The sequence below is a fragment of the Stegostoma tigrinum genome, chromosome 5 (genome assembly GCF_030684315.1).
Source record: "Stegostoma tigrinum isolate sSteTig4 chromosome 5, sSteTig4.hap1, whole genome shotgun sequence".
In the NCBI taxonomy this organism is placed as follows: domain Eukaryota; kingdom Metazoa; phylum Chordata; class Chondrichthyes; order Orectolobiformes; family Stegostomatidae; genus Stegostoma; species Stegostoma tigrinum.
In genome coordinates, this window is record NC_081358.1 from 61,538,500 (window position 1) to 61,560,006 (window position 21,507).

Below are 21,507 nucleotides of genomic sequence, written 5' to 3' on the forward strand. Positions count from 1 at the left end.
ACATACCTTCTTAATCATTTCATCCACCTATCCAGTTACTTTAAGGGACCAGTATATACACACACCATGGCCCCTCTTATCCTTTGTGCTTCCCACTGTCCAATTATTTATCATGTATCTCCTTGCCTTGTTTGTCCTGCCCAAGCATATCACCTCACATTTATCTGGATTGAATTTCATTTGTCACTGACCGAGCGTATTTGATCAGCCTTCTGCATCTTCTTGTAGTATAAGGCTACCCTCCTCACTACTTAGCACCCCATCAATTTTTGTATCACCTGCAAACTACTGATCAACCTCCTACATTAATCTAAATCATCTTTTAAACCACCCTGCTGGACACATGCTTGCAGTTAGAAAAACAACCCCAACTATCACATTCTGCTTCCTGCTACTCAGCCAGCAGTGGGTCCATTTTGTCAAATTTCCTTGGATCCCATGGCTTCATACTGTTGTTGTAAGTCCTCTTTGTAGGAACTTATCAAAAGTATTGTTCTCAGACACAATTGGCCACCTGTTTGAAAAATTCAATCAAGTTGATTAGACATGACCGACTTAATAAAACCACGTTACCTATTCTTGATTTATCCCTAACTCTCTCAAGCAGATTAATTCTGCCTCTTCAGCATTGTTTCCAATAGTTTCACTACCACTGATTTTTCTGTCTTTTATTGTTGTGCATCTATTGTATGATTATTTCTTCCTTCTGCCTACTAAAGTATTTTTATTATACACCCTTCACACTTGTGTATACTTCTGTGTCATACAGACAGAAATATTAGGTAGCGTCATGGTACCAATCATTGACAGTCTGCTAAAAAACAGCAGCACAGTGGTTAGCACCACTGCTTCAAAGATCCAGGGACCTGGGTTTAAACATCATTATCTATTTATTGGGAAGTGTTGTTGTAACTGTACAAGGCATTAGTCAGACCACACCAAGAGTATTGCATACAAATTTGGCTCCCTTACTTGAGGGTTATAACTGTATAGGAGGCAGTTCAGAGGACGTTGACCGGGCTGATTCCAAAAATGCAGGTTTTGTCAATGAAGAGAGCTTGCACAGTTTCAGCCTATATTCTTCTAAACTCCAGAGAATAAGAAGAGATCTAACTGAATGGTTAAGATGTGAAAACAAATTGATGAAATAGACATAGAAAAGATATTTCCTTATCCAGGGCACTCTAGAATGAGAGCTCATAGTTTTAGAATAAGGAATAGCAGGTATAAAAACGGAATGAGGAGACATTACGTATCTCAAAAGCCATGAATCTGTGGAGTTCACAACCCCAGCATGAGGTAGATGCTGCAACATTGAGTAAACTTATGAAGGAGATAGTGAGATTTTTAACTAGTAATGCGTTGAAAAGTTATGGAGAGCAGGCAGGAAAGTGGAGTTGATATTGGGATGAAATTAGCCATTACCAAATCAAATGGCAGAGCAAGCTCAAGGGACTGAATTGCCTACTCCTGCTCCTAGATCTTATGTTCTCCAAGACAACGAGAAACAGGCAACAAATGTTGGCCCAGCCAGTGACGACCTCATTGTGAGAATGAATTTGTTAAAAATCCTCTTGGTTCACAATTTTATTTTCTAACTGACACCTGTCATAAGTATACTTTTTTCTTCTTTGTCTTAATTTCTGTCTATCTCCTTTGTTATGCTGGGAGCTCTGGATTCGTTTGCCTGTTTTTTCTTTGATGGAATGTACCACGACTACACCCAAACCATCTCCTTTTTGAAAGTAGCTCATTGTTTACTTAATGTTTTTTCCTACCAACCTCTAATCCACGTCTCTCCAGCCTAGCTCCATGTTTGCCACAACGAAGTTGGGACTGCACCAGTTCTCCCTCTGGCTTGTTGCATGTCAATTACCACCATCCTCGTGAACCTTCCAATACAAAGATCACCGTCTCCCCACTGACAGTTGATCTACTTGTCCCACCTCATTTCCATGAATCTCTCTAACAGTGCATCTTTTCTTACTGGACTGGGAACATACTGCTGCAGGGAACCTTGCTGAACACAATCCAGGAACATTTGCCTCTCGCACTAACAGTAAACCAGTCTATGTCTGGATAACTGAAGTTCCCCATTATAGGGGCTCTATAATTTTGGCATTTCGCTGTAATTTCCTTGCAAATTTGCTTTCTACCTTCTTTCCATTGGTTGGTTGTCTACCAGCAATATAACAAAACTCCTTTGTTCCTTAGTTTGAGCCAAATTGATTTCATCCATGGATTTTCCGAAGCAGAGCTGATACAGTGTGGAGCTGGAGTAACACAGCAGGTCAGGCAGCATCAGAGGAGTAGGAAAATTAACATTTCGGGCCTAGACCCTTCATCAGACTCTGACTCCAGCGTCTGCAGTTCTTGCTTTTACCCTCTGAGACATCCTCTTTCTGCAACACTGCAATGCCTTTCTTATCCAATACTGCTACAATTCCTCCGTTCCTTCCGTTTCTCTCTTCTACAACTTGTAGCCGGGAATATTTAACCACCTGCCTTGCTCTTGAGATAATAGGAACTACAGATGCTGGAGAATCCGAGATAACAAGGTGTGGAGCTGGATGAACACAGCAGGCCAAGCGACATCTTAGGAGCAAAAAGCTGACGTTTCTGGCCTAGACTCTTCTTCAGAAAAGGGGGAGGGGGTGAGGGTTCTGAAATAAATAGGGAAAGAGGGGGAGATGGATCAAAGATGTATAGAGGAGAAGATAGGTGGAGAGGAGACAGACAAGTTAAAGAGGTGGGGATGGAGCCCCAGGTTTCTGTTACTGCCGTGTTTCAACATGACAACCCATGCCTCCACCTTATTTACGCCATACATTCATGTAAATGCACAGTAACACTGATTTAAACTTCATTTATTTCCTTGCTTACTCTCACTTCATCTGTTAACTTGCTATTGTTTAGACTATAGCCAGTTGCATTTTCAGTTATTTTGTGAACCCTGGTATCTCCTTTAGTAATCTCTCTTGGTTCCGGTACTCCTGCCAAGTTAGTTTAATGCTCTCCCAAGCAGCAGCAGCAAAACACCCCAGAAGGACCCCAGGAGATAGGGTGGGGGCAGGGGCTAAAGAGTAAATGATCGGTGGGGTTAGAGCCCAAAGAGAGAGAAAAGCAGATGAAGAGACAAAGGGATGAACAACCATCTGGCTAGGAGGGCGAATACTATTAATGGGGACTGTCAATGGCTAACAACAGGTTATGTGTAATAGCAGACTATGTGAAACATGGTGTTTGGGAGTTGGGGTAAGGACATGGGAGAACTCCAGTCCTAAAGTTATTGAATTTGGTTTTTGAGCCCAGAAAGCTGCACGGTATCCAAGCAGAAAATATGGTGTTGTTCTTCCAGCTTGTGCTGAGCTTCCTGGAACACTGCAGCAAGCCTGAGACAGAGATGTTGGTCAAGGAACAAGGTGGTGTGTTGAAGTAGCAGGCAACTGGAAGTTCAGGATCTTTGTTGAGGACAGGTCCCATGTGTCTAGTTTTTAACTTTACTGACACCAGCTCCTTCAGAAATGTGGAGCATACCTGAAGTCCACTTGTTGCTTTGTGGAACAAAATAGCCAGAGAAAGTCAAACCACAAAACAAATCACTCCTGACAATGAATGGCATCCCTTCATCCACTAAAAGTAATTAATTTTTACAAGCTTCACACTCTTCGGACAGTCTGTGCTGTCCAATATTGGATTAGCTATTTCTAAGCCCTTGGCCAGGAGTAGCTTCTGATATCCTCATACCTCCTTCTCACATCCCATTTTCACAATAATTTCTAGCTTACAAAGTGCTGAGCGTTAACATGAGCTATTACTTCCAGTGCCCTCACCACACCACTTCCTTACTCCAGTACTTCTGACCTTTCAAAACTTGAGAACTGTGTTCTGCTCAGGTAATTGGGAACACAAAAACCAGGTGGAGATTGATGATGGGCATACAACCACACTCGATTTCACACTTGCAGCCAACCCCCATGCCCCGGTTATGGTTGTGCACCTATTTCAGAATCAAGATGGAAGCTGTCTGTGGTGAAACTCTAGCCAGGAGTGCACTCCACCCAAGACGAGAGCTAAGAGAGAATGTGGTGGTAACAGACCAGAAGAGGAGAAACACCCGTTGTTATTGAAGAAGATTCCATGAAGATCTCACTAGGGTGGGCTACAAGGACACATCAATATACCACACCAAATGATTTGTGACTTCATTGTGAAGAAGCATGGAAGACTCCAGTACCAGTTTGCGCAAGTCTGGAGCCGTTCATTTCCGAAAAAATTATGGCAATTTGAACAACACACCTCTGGCTCCATGATACAATATTTTATGGTTGTTGTCACAGCTGTCATTACAGCGCAGGTCCTGTCACAGGGTCTGCAGACTACAATAGAAACCCAGACTGCTGTCATGCAAACTGACATGCTGTACTCCTCGTTGTCATAACAGTCCAACAATCTGTCTTCCAAGTGATCACTGGCTGAGAGTATTTTCCCAAAAGAGCAACAGTAGCTCCAATGAAAATTCACTGCCACCTCTCTGGATGATGGCATTCCTGCTTCTGTAATTGCTCTTGCTGTCTCTCTGAAACAAGCTCCCCAAGCCCAGAGCTGCACAAGGTCAGCTTCATCTGTAATCTCCTCCACTGAAAATTAGCAGCCTGTCACTTGTTCTGCAACGACTGTGGGGAGCATTTTATAGGAGTAGAAGCACAGGAAAAGTCGTATGGGAGACAGAAACTAAGGTGTGCAATGCAAACATGAACAGAATACACCATTTGTGGTGACCCTTTTATTTCTATATTGTAGCCAAAGAAGGTAGTGTTTTGGTCAGCGACAGGTGGTTAAGGAATGTAGAGTTGTTGGTAAATGGAGCCTTGGGAATGTACTCGAATGAGTTCTTCATGGACAGAAAGGGGTGGTCCAGGTTGGCACTTTTCTTTTTCCTCCTCCTGTTCCTATCCCACTTTTCACCTGCTTGTCTGACAGCTGATGGCAAGGGCTATCTCGTTATGGTAGTCACATGGTGTAGCATGCAGCAAATTTGTAGATGTTGGAGATTCACTCTACTGAACTCAGCAAGTCTCGTGCAGCAGTCATTGAAGCAGAGTTGATTTTTGTCAAACGTTCCAGTGGTCTGCTCTACCACTTTTATGTGACTGCATGGCAGTTATGAGACGCACACTGCACAAGAGCTTAAGTTGTGATCCAGAATCATGAGCCATATAAACTGCCGATAACCCTTATCCCCAGGAGCCATCATTTGCTTTTTTCTACTGGGTGAAATGAAACAGGTACAGCTCACCACCTTAGATGAAAGGCACCCTGGTGCCTGCCAGAATTCCAGACATTGGCGCACTATATCGCACAACACCTAGAAATGGTTCTACTGTACAATAGTGTTGGTGTAAGGTGTCTGGTGATCCCAGCACTGTAGGTGAACCTGCATTCTTAGAACAATCACATTCACTTCACCTGCTTCTGCCAGGGATGAGAATGAAACTCTGTTCGGCAGTCTTTGAAAAGAAAATCTTGGTGAACTTCCTGAGACAATAATTAAAATCTGTGAGGGGCTGCTGATACCTTTCCAATGTCAACTTGGAAGGAGCCGAAATTATATAACTTCCATGGGCACAGTTTCTGGCAGTGCTGCCCTTGCCCTCCTTTGAGGATGCAGATATTCAAAATTTCAGTGAGGGAACTGTTCAAAGCAGATATCTCACTCGTTTGACTCTGAGTAAGTTTCATTTCCAGCCAACAGTCTTTCTCCTTTTCTTTCTGACTAATTGTCCTGGTCTGCATAACCTTAGCTTTTACTTGCCATCCAGTTATAAGAACAGGCCTTCCTAGTGCACCCACTTTTGAGAGCAATTCGTTTCTGTAGAAATCATGAAGTCACCAAAGTGTCCTTTAGCATACCACCTCATTCCGCACCATTTGCTGTAGACTTTTATTACATGAAACAGCTGTGTAAAGCAGGAAGCAGTCTTGGACTTGTGTCAACAACCAAATAAAAACAGTCACTAGTTTGTAAGTAGTCAATGGTCTCTTCTTTCTGTTTAATGCACGTGTAGCTGTGCACGTTGAAGAGGGAGTGTTGGACTGACAGTGGTGGTGTCAAAGTCAGTGCTGAGTGCCCTTTGACATCATGACCTGTCTTCATTAGTACAGATGTAGCTGTACATTTACTATTATCTTCACCAATATGGCATCCAGTGTAATTCTGTGATGTGGACATTATTTGGTTCCCAAGGGACAACTGTAGCACCCACTCAATAGCTGAGCTCAATTTTTACATGCTACCTCAAACTGAGAATTTGGCCATCTCGTCCTTCTTTGGCTCACAGTTAATATTTGTCTGATTATGCTCATCTGAAACAGTTTGGGAAATACTACTGTACTATATTTGTGGTGCTCTGCAAATGCAAGTTGTTTTTGTCAGATTTAGGAGGGGTGTAATAGGTCAGTATTTATTGTCCACCCCTAATTGCCCTTGAACTAAATGGTCTGCTCAGTCATTTCCAATGGCAGTTTAAGAGTCACATGTCGGACCGAGTAAGGATGAAAGATCTATTTCCCTCAATGGCGTTAATGAAACAGGTGGGTTTTTATGGCAATCAATGTTAGTTTCATGGTCACCATCACTGATACTAGCTTTCACTTTGCAGTTACTTTTGTTGGAAAATGTAGATTCCAGAGGCTGCTGAGTCCCTGTCCAGAGGGAATTGGCCTGCATACTTGAACTACTACTTAACATTACTGCTGCACCAACGTTTTCCCCAAGCACTAGGATAGGGCTTAAATCCTCAGTCTTTTGATTCTGTACCAGCTATGGTCCACACATCACAATTCCTACACCAAAGCCTGAGCACAAAAATCAAGGTTGACACATCCCAGTGCAGTGCACTGTCAAAGTGCCATTTCTTATATGAAAAGTTAAAGTCAGGTTCTGTCTGCCTACTCGAGTGGATGTGAAAGGCACCATGGCACTTTTTTGAAGATCATCGGGAGTTGTCCCTGGTGTCTGGGCTGATATTGTTCCTTCAATCAACATTGCAAAAAAAGATTACCTGGTGGTTGTCACATTGCTCTTTCTGGAAATGGTTTCTGAGGAAGTGTTACCGGACCTGAAACATTAAGCCTGATCTTTCTCCACAGATGCTGCTAGACCTGCTACGGTTTTCCAGCAAATTCCCATGTTTGTTTCTGATTTCCAGTATCCTGTTCTTTTAGTTTTTAATTAGACTATTGAACCTTCTCTAGACTGGTTCCAATGCTAGTGTATCTTCCTTTAGATAAAGGGCAAAAATCTGTTTACAGTATTCCATCTGTGATCGAACTAGTGCCTTGTATAGTTTTAGCAAAACTATATACATTTTCTTTGGAATAAAGTCTAACGTTCCATTTGTCTTCTCTATTACCTGCAGACCTTAGTTGCAAGCTTTTCGTAACTTATAGATGAGCACTCCAAGATCTGTTTTATAGGTTTCTGCAGTCTTTCTCCTTTTAAATAATATTCAACTCCTTTATTCTTCTTGCCAAAGTGCATTACCCCTCATTTTCCCAGAGGAACTGGGATCTTACGTTGCATGTTGAAATTCAATTAAGTGGCTGAACACATAAATAAGGTGGTCAAGAAAGCATACAATACTTGCCTTTATTAACTGAAGCATGAAACATGAGTAGGATAGTTGTGCTAAAACTGAAATATTTTAGGCCAAAGCTGGAGTAATGCCTACAAGTATTCCATCTGGCTGCAGATAAAATGACTATTTTTGGTAGGCTCATTGAGTGCAGTTTATACTCTATCTACTCTGGAAAATGGATGGAGCATGTTGTTTGATTCAATGAACTAATCATTGGGATATGCAGCCTACATATTGGAATCCCATCAGCTCTGAAATTCACATACAATATTGTTCAATTCTGCAGTGGCCAAATGTCCCTGAGAGCTGACTGCAGCATCTTCTCGTTAGAAAATGGTAATGCCTCAGCCAATGAGGAACCATAAGCTCTCCAGGCTGCAAAGTAATTCAAAACAGATGCAAGGCTTCATTGCTTAGGCCTTTGGATATCGTATTTGGGGCATCATGGTGTAGTTGGACAGGACGTTGGTGAGGCCTCTTCTGCAGTATTGTGTGCAGTTCTGGCCTCCCTGTAATAGGAATGTAAATTGGAGAAGATTCAGAAAAGATTTACCAGGATGTTGTCAGGAATGGAGGGTTTGAATTATAAAAATAGGCTGGGACTTACTCCACTGCAGCATATGAGGTTGAAGAGTGACCTTATAGAGGTTTATAAAATCATGAAGGGCACAGATGAGATAAATAGCAAGGGTCTTTTCCTGGGGGAGGGAAACGACTTCAAAATTAGGGGGTATATTTTTAACGAGAGACGAGGACATGAGGGGAAACTTTTAAGTACATGAATAGGGAAGATTTGGAGGTCAAATGAAATTGAGTGGGCCTAATTTAGTTTGGGAACATGGTCGGCTTGGGCTAATTGAACAGAAGCGTCAGTTTCCATGTTGCATGACTCTGACTTTTTTCTGAAGAAGGGTTTCGATCTGAAACGTCAACGTTCCTGCTCTTCTGATGCTGTCTGGCCCGCTGGGCTTGTCTAGGTCTACGCTGTGTTTCTCTGACTGGCAGCTCTTACTATCTGTCTTTGTGACTCTCTATTCTTGTTGTTTGCAAAAGGTGGTTTTTTGGCATACGAAGGTATGCTTGTTGCCTCCAGCAAAGACAAATGAGTCATGTTACGAATACTACTGATCTCCATAAATTGATTGTGTAGCAATTGGTGAACACAGCAGTGCTTAGCAAGTGCTGCTAAATCTAATAGCTACTGCACAGTAGCAGCATGAAATGCCATCCATAATGTTTTGTTCAAATCTTTGAGATACTTTCCTTTTCCAGAGTCGGATGAGGTGTACTTTTAGGTTCAGCACAGTGCAGTGGAGAAAACAATTAGTGTTGACTTGCCAACGAGCTGACATGATATAAAGTGTTGTGATCACTTGCAATTTAGCATTCTTGCATTTGTCCTGATGAGTGCAAAAAGACAAGGTTCAGCAGCATTGTCTGTCTTTTCAGAAAGATTTGTAATCAAGATACTGCAGCAAAGCATTTTTATTGTCTTCATATATTTGCATTCTTGCTTTAGAGGATCATATAAAAGTTAAAAAGAAATCCATACTTCAGTGAAATTTTTGACGGACCATGGCATAGGCATTCCTTCCTTCCTTGGCCTATTTTTATCCCAGCCAGTGAGATTGTGCAGCAGGAATGATTTATCGGTTTCCTTAACCAGAGCAATGAGGAAGAACCAAATGCAACCATCCCATCTGATATCAGAGATAGTGAGAACTGCAGATACTGGAGTCAGAGATAACACAGTGTGGAGCTGCAGGAACGCAGCAGGTCAGGCAGCATCAGAAGAGCAGGAAAGCTGATGTTTCGGGCTGGGACCCTTCTCCATAAATGGGGGAGGGGGAAGGGATCTCTGAAATAAATAGAGACGAGGGGTGGGGCTGGGGTAGGTAGGTGGGATGGTGATAGGTGAGTGCAGGTAGGGAGTGGTGAGGATTAGTCAGTGAGGGGGGAGGGATGGATAGGCGGAAGAGAAGATGGACAAGTTGTATCAGGTCAAGGAGGCAGGGATGAGGCCAGGGGTGGGAAAATTTTGAAACTGGTTAAGACCTCAATGAGATCATTGGGTTGTAAGATCCCCAGGTGGAATATGAGGTACTGCTCCTCCAGTTTCTGGGTGGCATCATTGTGACACTGGAGGAGACCAAGGATGGACATGCCACCGAAGGAGTGGGAGTGGGAGGGGGAGTTGAAGTGGTTCACGACTGGAAGGTGTTGTTTGTCGCAAACAGAGCGCAGTTGTCTACAAAGTGGTCTCCAAACCTCCACTTGGTCTCACTGATGTAGAGGAGGCCACATCAGGAGCAGCGGATACAGTAAGCCACATTCGTGGATGTGCAGGTGAACATCTGTTTGATGTGGAAGTTTTTTTTAGTTCCTTGGATGGAGATGTGGGGGAGATGTAGGGGCAGCTGTAGCACATCCTGCAGTTGCCAGGGGTTGTGAGGCTAGTGGGGAGAGTGGAGCGGCTGAGGGAGTTGCAGAGAGAGCAGTCCCTACAGACGACAAATAGGGGTGGGGAGGGAAATATATCTTTCATTGTGTTGTCAAATTGCTGGTGGCGGAGAATAATACTTTGAATCCGGAGGTTAGTGGGGTGATATGTGAGGAGAAGGGGGATTCTATCTTTGCTTTTGTAGTGGGGAGGGAATGTGAGGGCAGAGGTGCAGGAAATGCAAGAGATGCAGACGAGAGCATTTTTGATCACTGAAGGGAAATAAGAGGGTGGGATTTTTGGGACAAGAAAGAGCTTCTTGTTGATTTAGAGATTTTATATTTCAGATCTTCAATATTTTATACAGATTTTTGGAAAAAAAGTATTGGTTTATCATAGAATCCCTACCGTGCAGAAAGAGGTAATTCGGCATATCGAATCTGCACCAAGCCTCTGAAGAGCACCACACCCAGACCCTGCCCCCCTCCCTATTCCCATAACTCCACATTTACCATGGCCAATCCACTTGAGCTGCACATCCCTGGACACTATGGGGCAATTTAGCATGGGTAACCCACCTAACCTGCACGTTGTTGGACTCTGAACGGAAACCAGAGCATCCGGTAGAAACCCAAGCAGACACAGGGAAAATATACACATTCCACACAGGCAATCACCCATCAATCATGGGTCCATGGCACACTCAGGCTGCAAGGCCAGTCATGATGCCACCATAAATTTGATGAATGAAGTGTGCTAATCTAGTTTTGGAGCTTTTAAACAGATTTAGCCCCTTAATTCATCATTTATAACCAAATTGAATTTTAACTAGAGATAATAGGAACTGTGGATGCTAGAAAATCTGAGATAACAAAGTGTGGAGCTGGATGAACACAGCAGGCCCTGCAGCATCTTCGGAGCAGGAAAGCTGACGTTTCGGGCCTAGACCCTTCGTCAGAAATGGGGAAGGGGAAGAGGGTTCTGAAATAAATAGGGAGAGAGGGGGATGCGGATTGAAGATGGATAGAGGAGAAGCTAGGTGGAGAGGAAACAGACAAGTTAAAGAGGCAGAGATGGAACCAGTAAAGATAAGTATGGATGGGAAGGTAGGTAGGAGATAGGTCAGTCCAGGGAGGACGGACAGGTCAAGGCGGTGGTTGAGGTTATTAGGTAGGAAATGGGTGTGCGTCTTGAGGTGGTAGGAGGGGATAGGTGAGAGGAAGAACAGGTTCAGGTGGCAGGGACAAGCTGGGCTGGTTTTGGGATGCGGTGGGGGGAGGAGAGATTTTGAAGCTTGTGAAATCCACGTTGATACCATTGGGCTGCAGGGTTCCCAAGCAGAATATGAGTTGCTGTTCCTGCAACCTTCGGGTGGCATCATTGTGGCACTGCAGGAGGCCCATGATGGACATGAGGAATGGGAGGGGAGTTGAAACAGTTTGCGACTAGGACGTGCAGCTGTTTATTGCGAACCGAGTGTTGGTGTTCTGCAAAGTGGTCCCCAAGTCTCCGCTTGGTGTCCCTGATGTAGAGGAGGCCACAACGGGTACAGCGGATGCAGTATACCACATTGGCAGATATGCAGTTGAACATCTGCTTGATGTGGAAAGTCATCTTGGGACCTGGAATGGGGGTGAGGGAGGAGGTGTGTGGGCAAGTGTAGCACTTCCTGCGGTTGCAGGGAAAAGTGCTGGGTGTGGTGGGGCTGGAGGGGAGTGTGGAGCGGAGAAGGAAGACACGGAGAGAGTTGTCCCCCGGGAAAGCAGACAAGGGTGGGGAGGGAAAAATGTCTTTGATGATGGGGTCAGATTGTAGACGGTGGAAGTGTCAGAGGATGATGCATTGGATCCGGAGGTTGGTGGGGTGGTATGTGAGGATGAAGGGGATTCTGTTTTGGTTGTTATTGCAGGGCCGGGGTGTGAGGGATAAGTTGCGGGAAACGCAGGAGACTCGGTCGAGGGCGTTCTCGAACACTGCGGGAGTGAAGGTTGTGATCCTTGAATAACTAGGACATCTGAGATGTACTGGAGTGGAATGCTTCATCCTGGGAGCAGATGCGGCGGAGGCGAAGGAATTGGGCATAGGGCATGGCATTTTTGCAGCAAGGTGGGTGGGAGGAGGTGTATTCTGGGTAGCTGTGGGCTTGAAATGGATATTGGTGTCTAAGTGGTTGCTCGAGATGGAGACAGAGAGGTCCAGGAAGGTGAGGGAGGTGTTAGAGATTGTCCAAGTGAACTTAAGGTTTGTGGTGAAAGGCGTTGGTGAAGTATATGAACTGTGCGAGCTCCTTGTGGGAGCACGAGGCGGCACCGATACAGTCATCAATGTAACGGTGGAAGAGTTGAGGTCTAGGGCTAGTGAAGGTGTGGAAGAGAGATTGTTCCACGTAACCTACAAAGAGGCAGACATAGCCGCTTGGGCCCATGCGGGTGCCCATGTCCACCCCCTTTGTCTGTAGGAAGTGGGACAGTGGGACAGGAAATGGTAATTTTAACTCGGCCTGGGGAAGAAGATAACAGTGAATCTAGTTATGCAAAATTCAAATTCTACCGAAACAGTCAGTGAAATATAAATTCAATGAATAAAATCCAGAATTGAAACTTAACTTCAGTGATAGTAACATAAAAACTACAATCTATTGTTGTAAAACTTATTGGTTCATTAAAGTCCTTTAAGGAAGAAAATTTTCCATTCTTACCTGGTCTGAGCTATATGTGGCTCAGATCCATGGCAATGTGGTTGCCTCAAAACTATCCTCTGAAATGACCCAGCAAGGCAGTCAATTCAAGGGCAGACATTAAATACTGGCCTTGACAGGACAACATCTCATGAAAAAGAATAAAATTTTACAAAATGCTGATTTAATTCAATCACTTTAAAACTAAACAACGAATCCCAAGTCTGTCACCATCACTGAGAATCCAAGACGAGTGGCATTCCCCAATGTTCATGCAGTTTCTCAGGGTTCCTGGTCATACTCTACCGAAGTAACAGCAGAAGATCTGGAGAATCTCCACAAGACTTACTGGCAACTCAATTTATCATCTTGCAAGCAAATGTATTGCTTTGATCTGATTTCATTGGGGCATGTTATTTATTTTAAAATAATTTGGAAAAAATTGTATTTTAACTGAAGAATAGCTAAAATTCACAAAGGTCTAGGTTTCGCATTAAATTAGTACTTTTATAGCAGCGTTCAAATTTAGAACATTAAGGTGGAAACACCAGAACATTACCCTTTCCAAAGACTTTGAATTTTGGTCATTTTTTTCGGTGGGGAGAATGCACCCACTACAAACTAAGACTGAGCAAAATGACAGGATTACCAGGACAAAGAATGTTGTTCCAGAAATTGCACCATTGGCAAGAGAATTCCACCATGCTGAAGTTAAACCGGTGGAGAAGAGATATACTGAATTATGGACAAATTTGCGCCATTTCCAAGCAGTGTTTGCTCCTGCAAGTGGAAGAATCCACAGGGAGAGCATGGTAGGTGTGAGTTAAATTGATGAAGCTACAATTCAAGAGGACATTTTGTTTTTCCAGATGCTACCGACTCGAACAATGAGGGTCAATTAGATCAGTTGGCTGGATGTCTGTTTTGTATTGCAGAATAACACCAGCAACGTGGATTCAATTCCCATGCCAGTTACCATGAAGGACTCTCCATCTCAAACCCTCTGCTCACTTGAGACATGGTGACCCTCAGGTTAATTCACCACAAGTAGTTTTTCTTTCTAATGAGGAGTAGCCTTCTGGTCTGGTAGGACTACGAAGATGTTACTCAAACAATAGTTGAGAGTTTTTGATTGATTGACATCTTCATAAAAAGATAGGATATTGGATGCTGCAATGCCATTGAGTTTACAGCATGGGAAAAGGGCATTTCATGAATCAGAAATACAATTTCACATCTTTGAAGCAGTTGGGATATTAACCTGGCTCACCTCACCCAGAGGCAGCACCACAAGAGCCACCTGGGACCTTGTAAGCCATGGCACTTTAAATTATCATTTGAATTATATGTAAATGTTATGATGTTTCCAACCTCTATCACCCTTTCAGACAATGAGTTCTGGATATGCATCACCCTCTGGATGAAAAAAATTCTTCCCTAAGTCCCCTCTAAATCTCCTGTCCCTTCCCTTAAATCTATGCCCCTAGTTATTGGCCCTTCTGCAGAAGGGAAGATTTTCTTTGTATATATCACATAAATGCCCCTCGGAACTTTATATACCTCAGTCCGATTTTCCCCCCCACCAATCTAAGGTAAACAACCCCAGCTTACCTAGTCTCTCTTTGTAGCTGAAATGCTCTAACCCAGGCAACATCCCAGTGAATCTCCTCTACACTGTGTCTTTAGTGAATCACATCCTTCCTGTAGTGTGGAGACTAGAACTGCACACAATACTCCAATTGTGGTGTAACTAGTGTTACGTACAAATCCATCATAACTTCCCTGCTCAAGTATTCAATGTTTTAACTATTAAGGGCATTTTAATAGTTACTGTCTTGACCACTTTATCGATCTGTCTTGCTGCCTTCAAGCATCATTGGATATGCATACCAAGGAACTCTTGAGCCTTTATACTTCCTGAGGTCCCATTATTCATTTATTAGTCCCTTTCCTAAAATGCATCACCTCATACTTTTCAGGATTAAATTCTACTTGCCAGTGTTTAGTCCTTCTGACCGGTGATTTATTATTGTTGCCAGAAGCTTTCCTCCTCGTTATTTTATATACCACCAATTTTGTAACTTTTGAGTTTACTAATCAAGCCTACATTCATGTCTAGATCATTAATACAAACTAGAAACAGCAAAGGACCCAGTAGCAAACCCTTTGATATAACACTGAACACAGGCTTCCAGCCACAAAAGCACTCTTCGGCAATCTCCATCTGCTTTCTGCAACAAAGAAAATTTTGGATCTAAATTGCCCTGATCCTATGGGCATTTAGCTTCTTGATCAGTTTGCCTTGTTACAAAAGCTAAATGTCCAGGCCTTGCTGCAGAAGTCTGCAGACCATATATCATAACTTTTCTTCCTCGATAGATATGCAAATAGTTACCTTTTCACAATTTTCTCTGCAGTACTCTTTCAAATAAAGTACAAGACAACCTTCAGGGTGACATTTATTTTTTTCAATCATGCAATGTAAGCAACTTTATCTGTGCCACAATTTATCAACCATTTCTCAGGAAGGTAGTGGTAAGCTGCCTTCTTGAACTGCTGCTGTCCATGTGATGAAGGAGCACTCACAATCCAGTTAGGGAAGGGAGTTTTGGGATTTTGACCGAACAGTAGAATGGTGTGGGACTTGTAGGGAAAGTTTCAGGTAGTGATGTTCCCAAGTGTCTGCTGCTGCTGTCCTTCTGGTTGGTATTGATCATGGGCCTGGAAGGTGCTGTCTTAGTATCTTTGGTGAATTTTTGCAGTATATCCTGTTGATGATATGAACTGTTGCTACTGACATTAGTGGTGGAGGAAGTGGACATTTGTGAATGTGGTGGCAATCAAATCAGCTGCTTTGTCCTGAATGGTGTCAAGCTTCTCGAGATTTTTGAGGCGAAGTTCCAACAAAAGGAGTTGGCTGAATTTTGGATCCCAGATGAGAGCAGATTTTTATACAAGATTATAATGCCATTTGCTATGATGTAACTTTAGGAAATTTTCATCATTCACATCACTGGAATCGAGCATTGTGTGTGCCTTCAGAAAACAACTTGCAACTCCACCTCTTACTTAACAGTCAAAATATTACGTTTTTGTGTTTGAATGACCTGTATGGCAAGTGATAATTTGAAACCATATTTCAGTCATATATCTGTAATTTATAATTTCTGAGTTTGAAAAAAGCTTGGGCATCAAAAATGTTAAAATATTAAACATTTATGATGGTAAGCACCTGAAAAAAGTTATCTGAAATGCTGAGAAGCCAGTTTCAATGATCCCTTCTAAAAGGAGCCATTGTCGGGGGAAATGTATGCAAATACTTACATAATACCCACTCCCACCTGTTAGCCCTCATTGCCTTCATAACTTCTCAGCAATTGACTTTGAAGTCGTAATCGGATCTGCTGCAATCTCTTCCATCTGTTTCAGATCTGTTGGGGTGATGGTAGTTTGTAGGAATGTCATTGGATGATTAATCCAGGGCCCCAAGCTATGCTGTGGGGATTATGGTTCAAAACCACTTTAGCATTATTTTGAATTAAATGAATAAATCTGGAATATAATGAAAGTTTTGATTTAATGTTGACAACAGTCATAATTTTTGCAAAATCCTATTTAGTTCACTGTTGCCGGGATGTAAACCTGCCATCCTCATGTGGTCTGGCCAGCATGTGACTCCAGACCCACATCAAATGTGATTTGCTCTTAAGTGTCCGCTGCCATGACCTATAAAGCAACTGACTTTGATATAAGTGGAGATGGAAGAGTAAAAAGGGGAAAAAAAACTTACGAAATGGCTGTCACAGTAACATGCAATTGGTGTGCACACTTCATTTCAAGTGAAAAGTTTCGGAAGTGAATTATCAAGGGGCTCATTGGAGGACCACTTTTACATCAACCTATTTTGATATCATTGGGGAAATTAATCAAGAAGTGAAGACTAACTAAAAAGAAGGCTAGGAAGCAGACACTATAAATGTTGGAGATTTGAACTAGAATCAGGAAATGCTGAAAACACTTGGGCTGAACAGATGGTATCTGCAGGGAGGGGAACTGAGTGAATGTTTTGGGTCCATGATCTTTCTCTGAAAATGGGCTGAAGAACTTTGTGAAAGTTGCATGCAAGCAATAGAAGAGTGTGGATTTACTTTTCCTCAATAGGTGTCATGTGCATGAAAAACTATTACAATTACTCTTCTCAGCTAGGGAGCAGGAATTAGCAGGTTCTACTTTAAATGCAGATTAGGGCGCAGTAAACCAATTGGAGCCTGACTGCAGTAACAAACTGAAGCTTGAGTCAATAAGATTGTTTGATGTCCTTTCAGGAAGAGGAATCAGTGTCAGTGAAGGCTCAGAATGATGTGAATATTTTGATATCTTTTAGATGTCTTTGAGCCTCTTTGAGCCAGAATGATGTTTTCTCTGAGTAGAATGTGAAAAGGTTGAGTATGCTCTTGTCAGAGTCAAGCTGTAATTCCCAGACATAATGCCATCCTGAACCTTCCTCACATCCTATTATAAATATGGGCGTCTATTATTCCAATCAACCAATGGTCCATTAGTTTTGTGGGACTGGATTTCCTCTGGTCCACAGATAGTTTTCTCCTCAGGTTTGATAGGTCACACATAGAAGAGATCTGGGAATGTTCCTTGACCTTCTTAGAAGTTCAAAAGACTTCCTGCCCATCTTAGCCTCAAGCTGCAACAATCCAGCTCTTTATTAAATTCCCCTAAAGTAGTATGGTTTAAAAAAACATATTTTGAGAAACCTACAGCAATCAAAAAATTAGTGAAGGTTTTGATTAATAATTGAGCCGTTGGACAAGCTTTAAGAACAGGATTCAGTTGCTCTCTAACCAGCCTTTTTGTCAAATATATTTTTATATTTTGTTTTGAAATGCCCTTCATTTTTATCTTTGAGCACTTTTAGTTACTGAAGGAATTGTTCTGCTTTTTCTTACAGCATCGGCTGGGACGGGACTCTCAGCGAGGGTCAGACAGTATCTCCAACAAGTCATCAGATAGTGATGTAAGTGATGTGTCTGCTGCGTCAAGGACGAGTAGTGCTTCTCGAATGAGCAGCACAAGTTACATGTCAGTACAATCCGAGCATCCTCGGACAACCAGGAAGATCAGGTGAGACCCAGTGATTTGCAGCAAAAATACCATCTGATAATCCTGTTTTCACTTTAATAGGTTAATCTATTAATAACCAAAATCAATTTTTGATCCAACTGAGATGACCTTAACATATGCTCAAAAAGCTGTTCAATGTTATACAGCATTGAAATTTCAACTGTGTAAAGATCTCATCATAATGTCATCAATGGTCAGAGTGAATTTACATGCTGTTGCTGAGGGCATATGATGAGGTTGCTTAGTATGCCATGGTCTTATTCCTGTTGAGAGCATACAGACAGTAGCACATTACAGAAGAAGTGTGAATTACTTTAGTGGCATGAGTCCTCCACACTGCTGGCAGGTTAGAATATGAATTCTTATACAAACTACACCAATGCCTGACATTTATCTGTTTTGTTCACCTGAAAAGCTAGTGAAGGAAATTTGGAAATTTATAACAAAAGCATTCAAAGAGGGAAGGCCAGTTTTAATACCTCAGGTATTTGTTTGTTGTGTCAAATAAGCATTTCCTCTTAAAAATTATACTTTATCTCTCTATCAGATAATGCAAATTCTGCTGTATGTTTCCACTATTTTCTGTTTCATCCTCTTAGATATCAATCAATCATTAAGTAGTTTATAAATCAAACTAATCTTTCACACACTATCTTCATTAGGAAAACAAAAAAAAGTGAAGCAGCACATTTTCCATGAAGTGTGTGATCTATTGCTGCAGATTTTAAGCATGCATACACGTCACAATTTGTTCCAAAAGCTTTCTGCTGACTGAATAAAATGTTGGCTGATTCTCATACATTCTAACTGAAAACGTCATCTTTCCATCACACCTACAATGATAGGTCTATTTCTAAAAGTTTCATCTTTCTGTTACAGTATCATTGAGAAGTCCATGAGAGTAAGAATACTTCCTTTTTCTTTTCCCTGACACCTGTCTTTCATCTGCATCCTGCACCACTGAGAAATGCTCATGAAGTTGCTTGGAAAGTAATAGGGTGAGAAGAATTTGCCAAAAGTTAGGGAGAGTAGTAATTCTTCTTAAGGAACATAGCATTAAAAGACATTTGAGTAAACTGCTTGTCTTTAAGCACAGTAATAATACCTGACCAAATCTAGTACATTCTAATTTTCAGGCACAGTACAAGTTAAATGGATTGTTAGAAAATAAGTTGAAAGCACCACATAAGTACCGCCTATGTCTCAACATTAGTAAGCATATTCTAATGGTTGTACTTTTTATTCAGAAATACAGTTAATCATTGGGATGATCTGAAAGAACAGCCCTCCTTTCATTGCCACTTGCTGTCAGGCAGTCACTACTTGAACAAATTTAAGATTACTTATGGTATAAAATTATTTAGAATGGGTATATCTTTAAAATTGATAATCAGTGACTGTTTAGAGCTTGCTTTACGATATTATTAACAGTCGATGGCAAAATAGACATAAGTAAAAAATGTTTAAGAATCAGAGCCAAATTAGAAATTGAATGTCAATGAAGTAAATTTTCTTCTCAATGCAAAAGAGCACATTGCTTGCCTACAATTCAGTTAGTGCATTAAATAATCAGATTCTTTTTGTGAGAGAAAAAGTTCAGCTCATTCAAAACTTCACCTTCATATACAGGAAATGAAAATTGCATAACCTCTAATAAAATCATTAATGAAAAATCAGAATCCATTGAGAATCTAGAACTCAACTCCAGTTCAGATGTTTTGTCAGTGTCTATCTGGTTCATATAACTCCACACATTCCTGTTGTAATACAAATTTATAAAATGTGACAGTTGAGAATATTTTACTTCTGATTTGCTTTCTGGTTAAATCAGGTGTAGAAATAACGATGACTGTTTAGAATCAGTCACACAACTTAAATTGTTGTTTGTGAGTTTATGCTTGCCAATGTTTCCGTATTTGTGTTTTCTGATTATTTCTGTTCTTCACACTGTGCTTAGCAATTTCATTGTTCCTTCATTTGTAACTAATTTCATTATTCTTTTCTTTTTTGCATGCCTTCATTACTTTTATGCTGTGACAGGAGGTCTGAAGCATTAGAAGAAAAGAAAGAGGGAGGGGAAGAAGGAGAGGAGGAAGAGACAGAGTTGGAGGCAGAGATAGAGGAAGAGCAGGGGGAAAAGGAAGAAGGGAAGGAAAAAGAAGGGGAGAGGGAAGAAATAACCCAAAATGAGGAAAAAGAGCTAAATAAGGAAGCAGGGGAAGACGACAAACCAAAGGAAGAAGAATGTGATCGAGAGGAATATGAGGAAGAGAAATGTGATCGAGAGGGATGTGAGGAAGCAGAATGTGATCAAGAGGAATGTGAGGAAGAGACAGGGGCAAGACAAAGGGAAAATGAGGATTTACAAAGGAGATATTCTGAAAATGATGTCAGGTAAAATTTACCCAATCCTTCTGATACAGATAGACACTCATAGTTAATTTTAAATCCTATCTCATCTTTTGTGTGGACCTAGGTAGTTCCCTTCTCTGTGTGACAATTAGATACTTAAATTGAATTATTTTTATATTCCGAGTCCCTGTTGGCTGTTCTTGCCTTCCCTGTTTGTAGCCACATGCAGCAGTTGATATTCCTTTTGCTTCCAAAATTAGGGATTTGATAAGCATGTTGTTTGATATCTTGTTGCCAAACTTCCAGAAATTTAGAATTCATTTATATAAGCCAGTGCATTTGTAGAAACATTTCCAGTAATAAACATGCACTTTGATCAATATATTTTCCGGCAACAGAATTCTCAGCACAAAGCAAGAAGCCACGTTTTTAACTCTCACTATGATCTTTTTGTTACCTAGGTCAAGAGTTTTTGAATCATTGAAAAAGACTGAAAGATGACTATATGGAATAATTTATGCCTCATAATTGGCAAGTACACAAACCAAAGTGCTTTACCATCTGATGTGAAATTATATTCATAATATTTTTATGGGAAAAGTTGAGCAGGTTGAACTTACACTAATAGTACATATGGCTGTACTATTAAGATCATAAATGTTTCTGATGAGAATGGAGGTGAAATTTGAGAACAAGAATCATTCCCAAACCCACCCCCCGCAAACAAACAAACACACACTGCGCACACACACACGCGCACACCTTTCTGTGTCTGTGTGATATGAACCACCAAAACAGGTTAAATGATAGTGGCAGAGGTCATGACATAGATGACATAACTGACCTTTCATAGCTAATTTTCCTCTGTCATTCTGAAAGTATATAGGATCGTAGGAGTACGGGAATATATGGAGAAAGATGATGCGGGTTTTTTTCCTTGTTTTTAAATGTCCTCATGGATTGGAATAAAGGATTCAAATACGTTAGAAGTAGGCAGAACATAGCAGAAACAAGTTCCGATGAAGTGCAATCTAGACTCGAAACATTTGCTTGCTTTCTCTCCATAGATGCTGCCTGTTCTGCTGTGATCTCCAGCATTTTTGGTTTCAAGTTCCTAGGATTATTTTGTTACTGACAACACATTCAGTCATGGATTGGACACTAAGATATGTGAATCTTTCGGTTATGGAAAGTAGCCAAGAGAAAACAGGACTAGTAGATAGTGATAATGGGAACTGCAGATGCTGGAGAATCCAAGATAA

At 41.5% G+C, this 21,507-nt stretch overlaps 1 protein-coding gene across 6 annotated transcripts in view; it reads left to right on the top strand.

Moving 5' to 3' along the window:
- rims2a (regulating synaptic membrane exocytosis 2a) overlaps positions 1-21,507 on the top strand; it is a 908,436-nt gene that overhangs the window by 737,986 nt on the left and 148,943 nt on the right. For 5 of the 6 annotated variants that reach the window (XM_048528687.2, XM_048528689.2, XM_048528688.2 and 2 more), the window contains one exon: positions 17,721-17,893. In XM_048528687.2, coding sequence (XP_048384644.2) covers positions 17,721-17,893 — 173 coding nt within the window. Of the gene's footprint in view, positions 1-17,720; positions 17,894-19,933; positions 20,288-21,507 lie in introns of all 6 variants that reach the window. The other variant, XM_059646025.1, reaches the window with a different exon arrangement.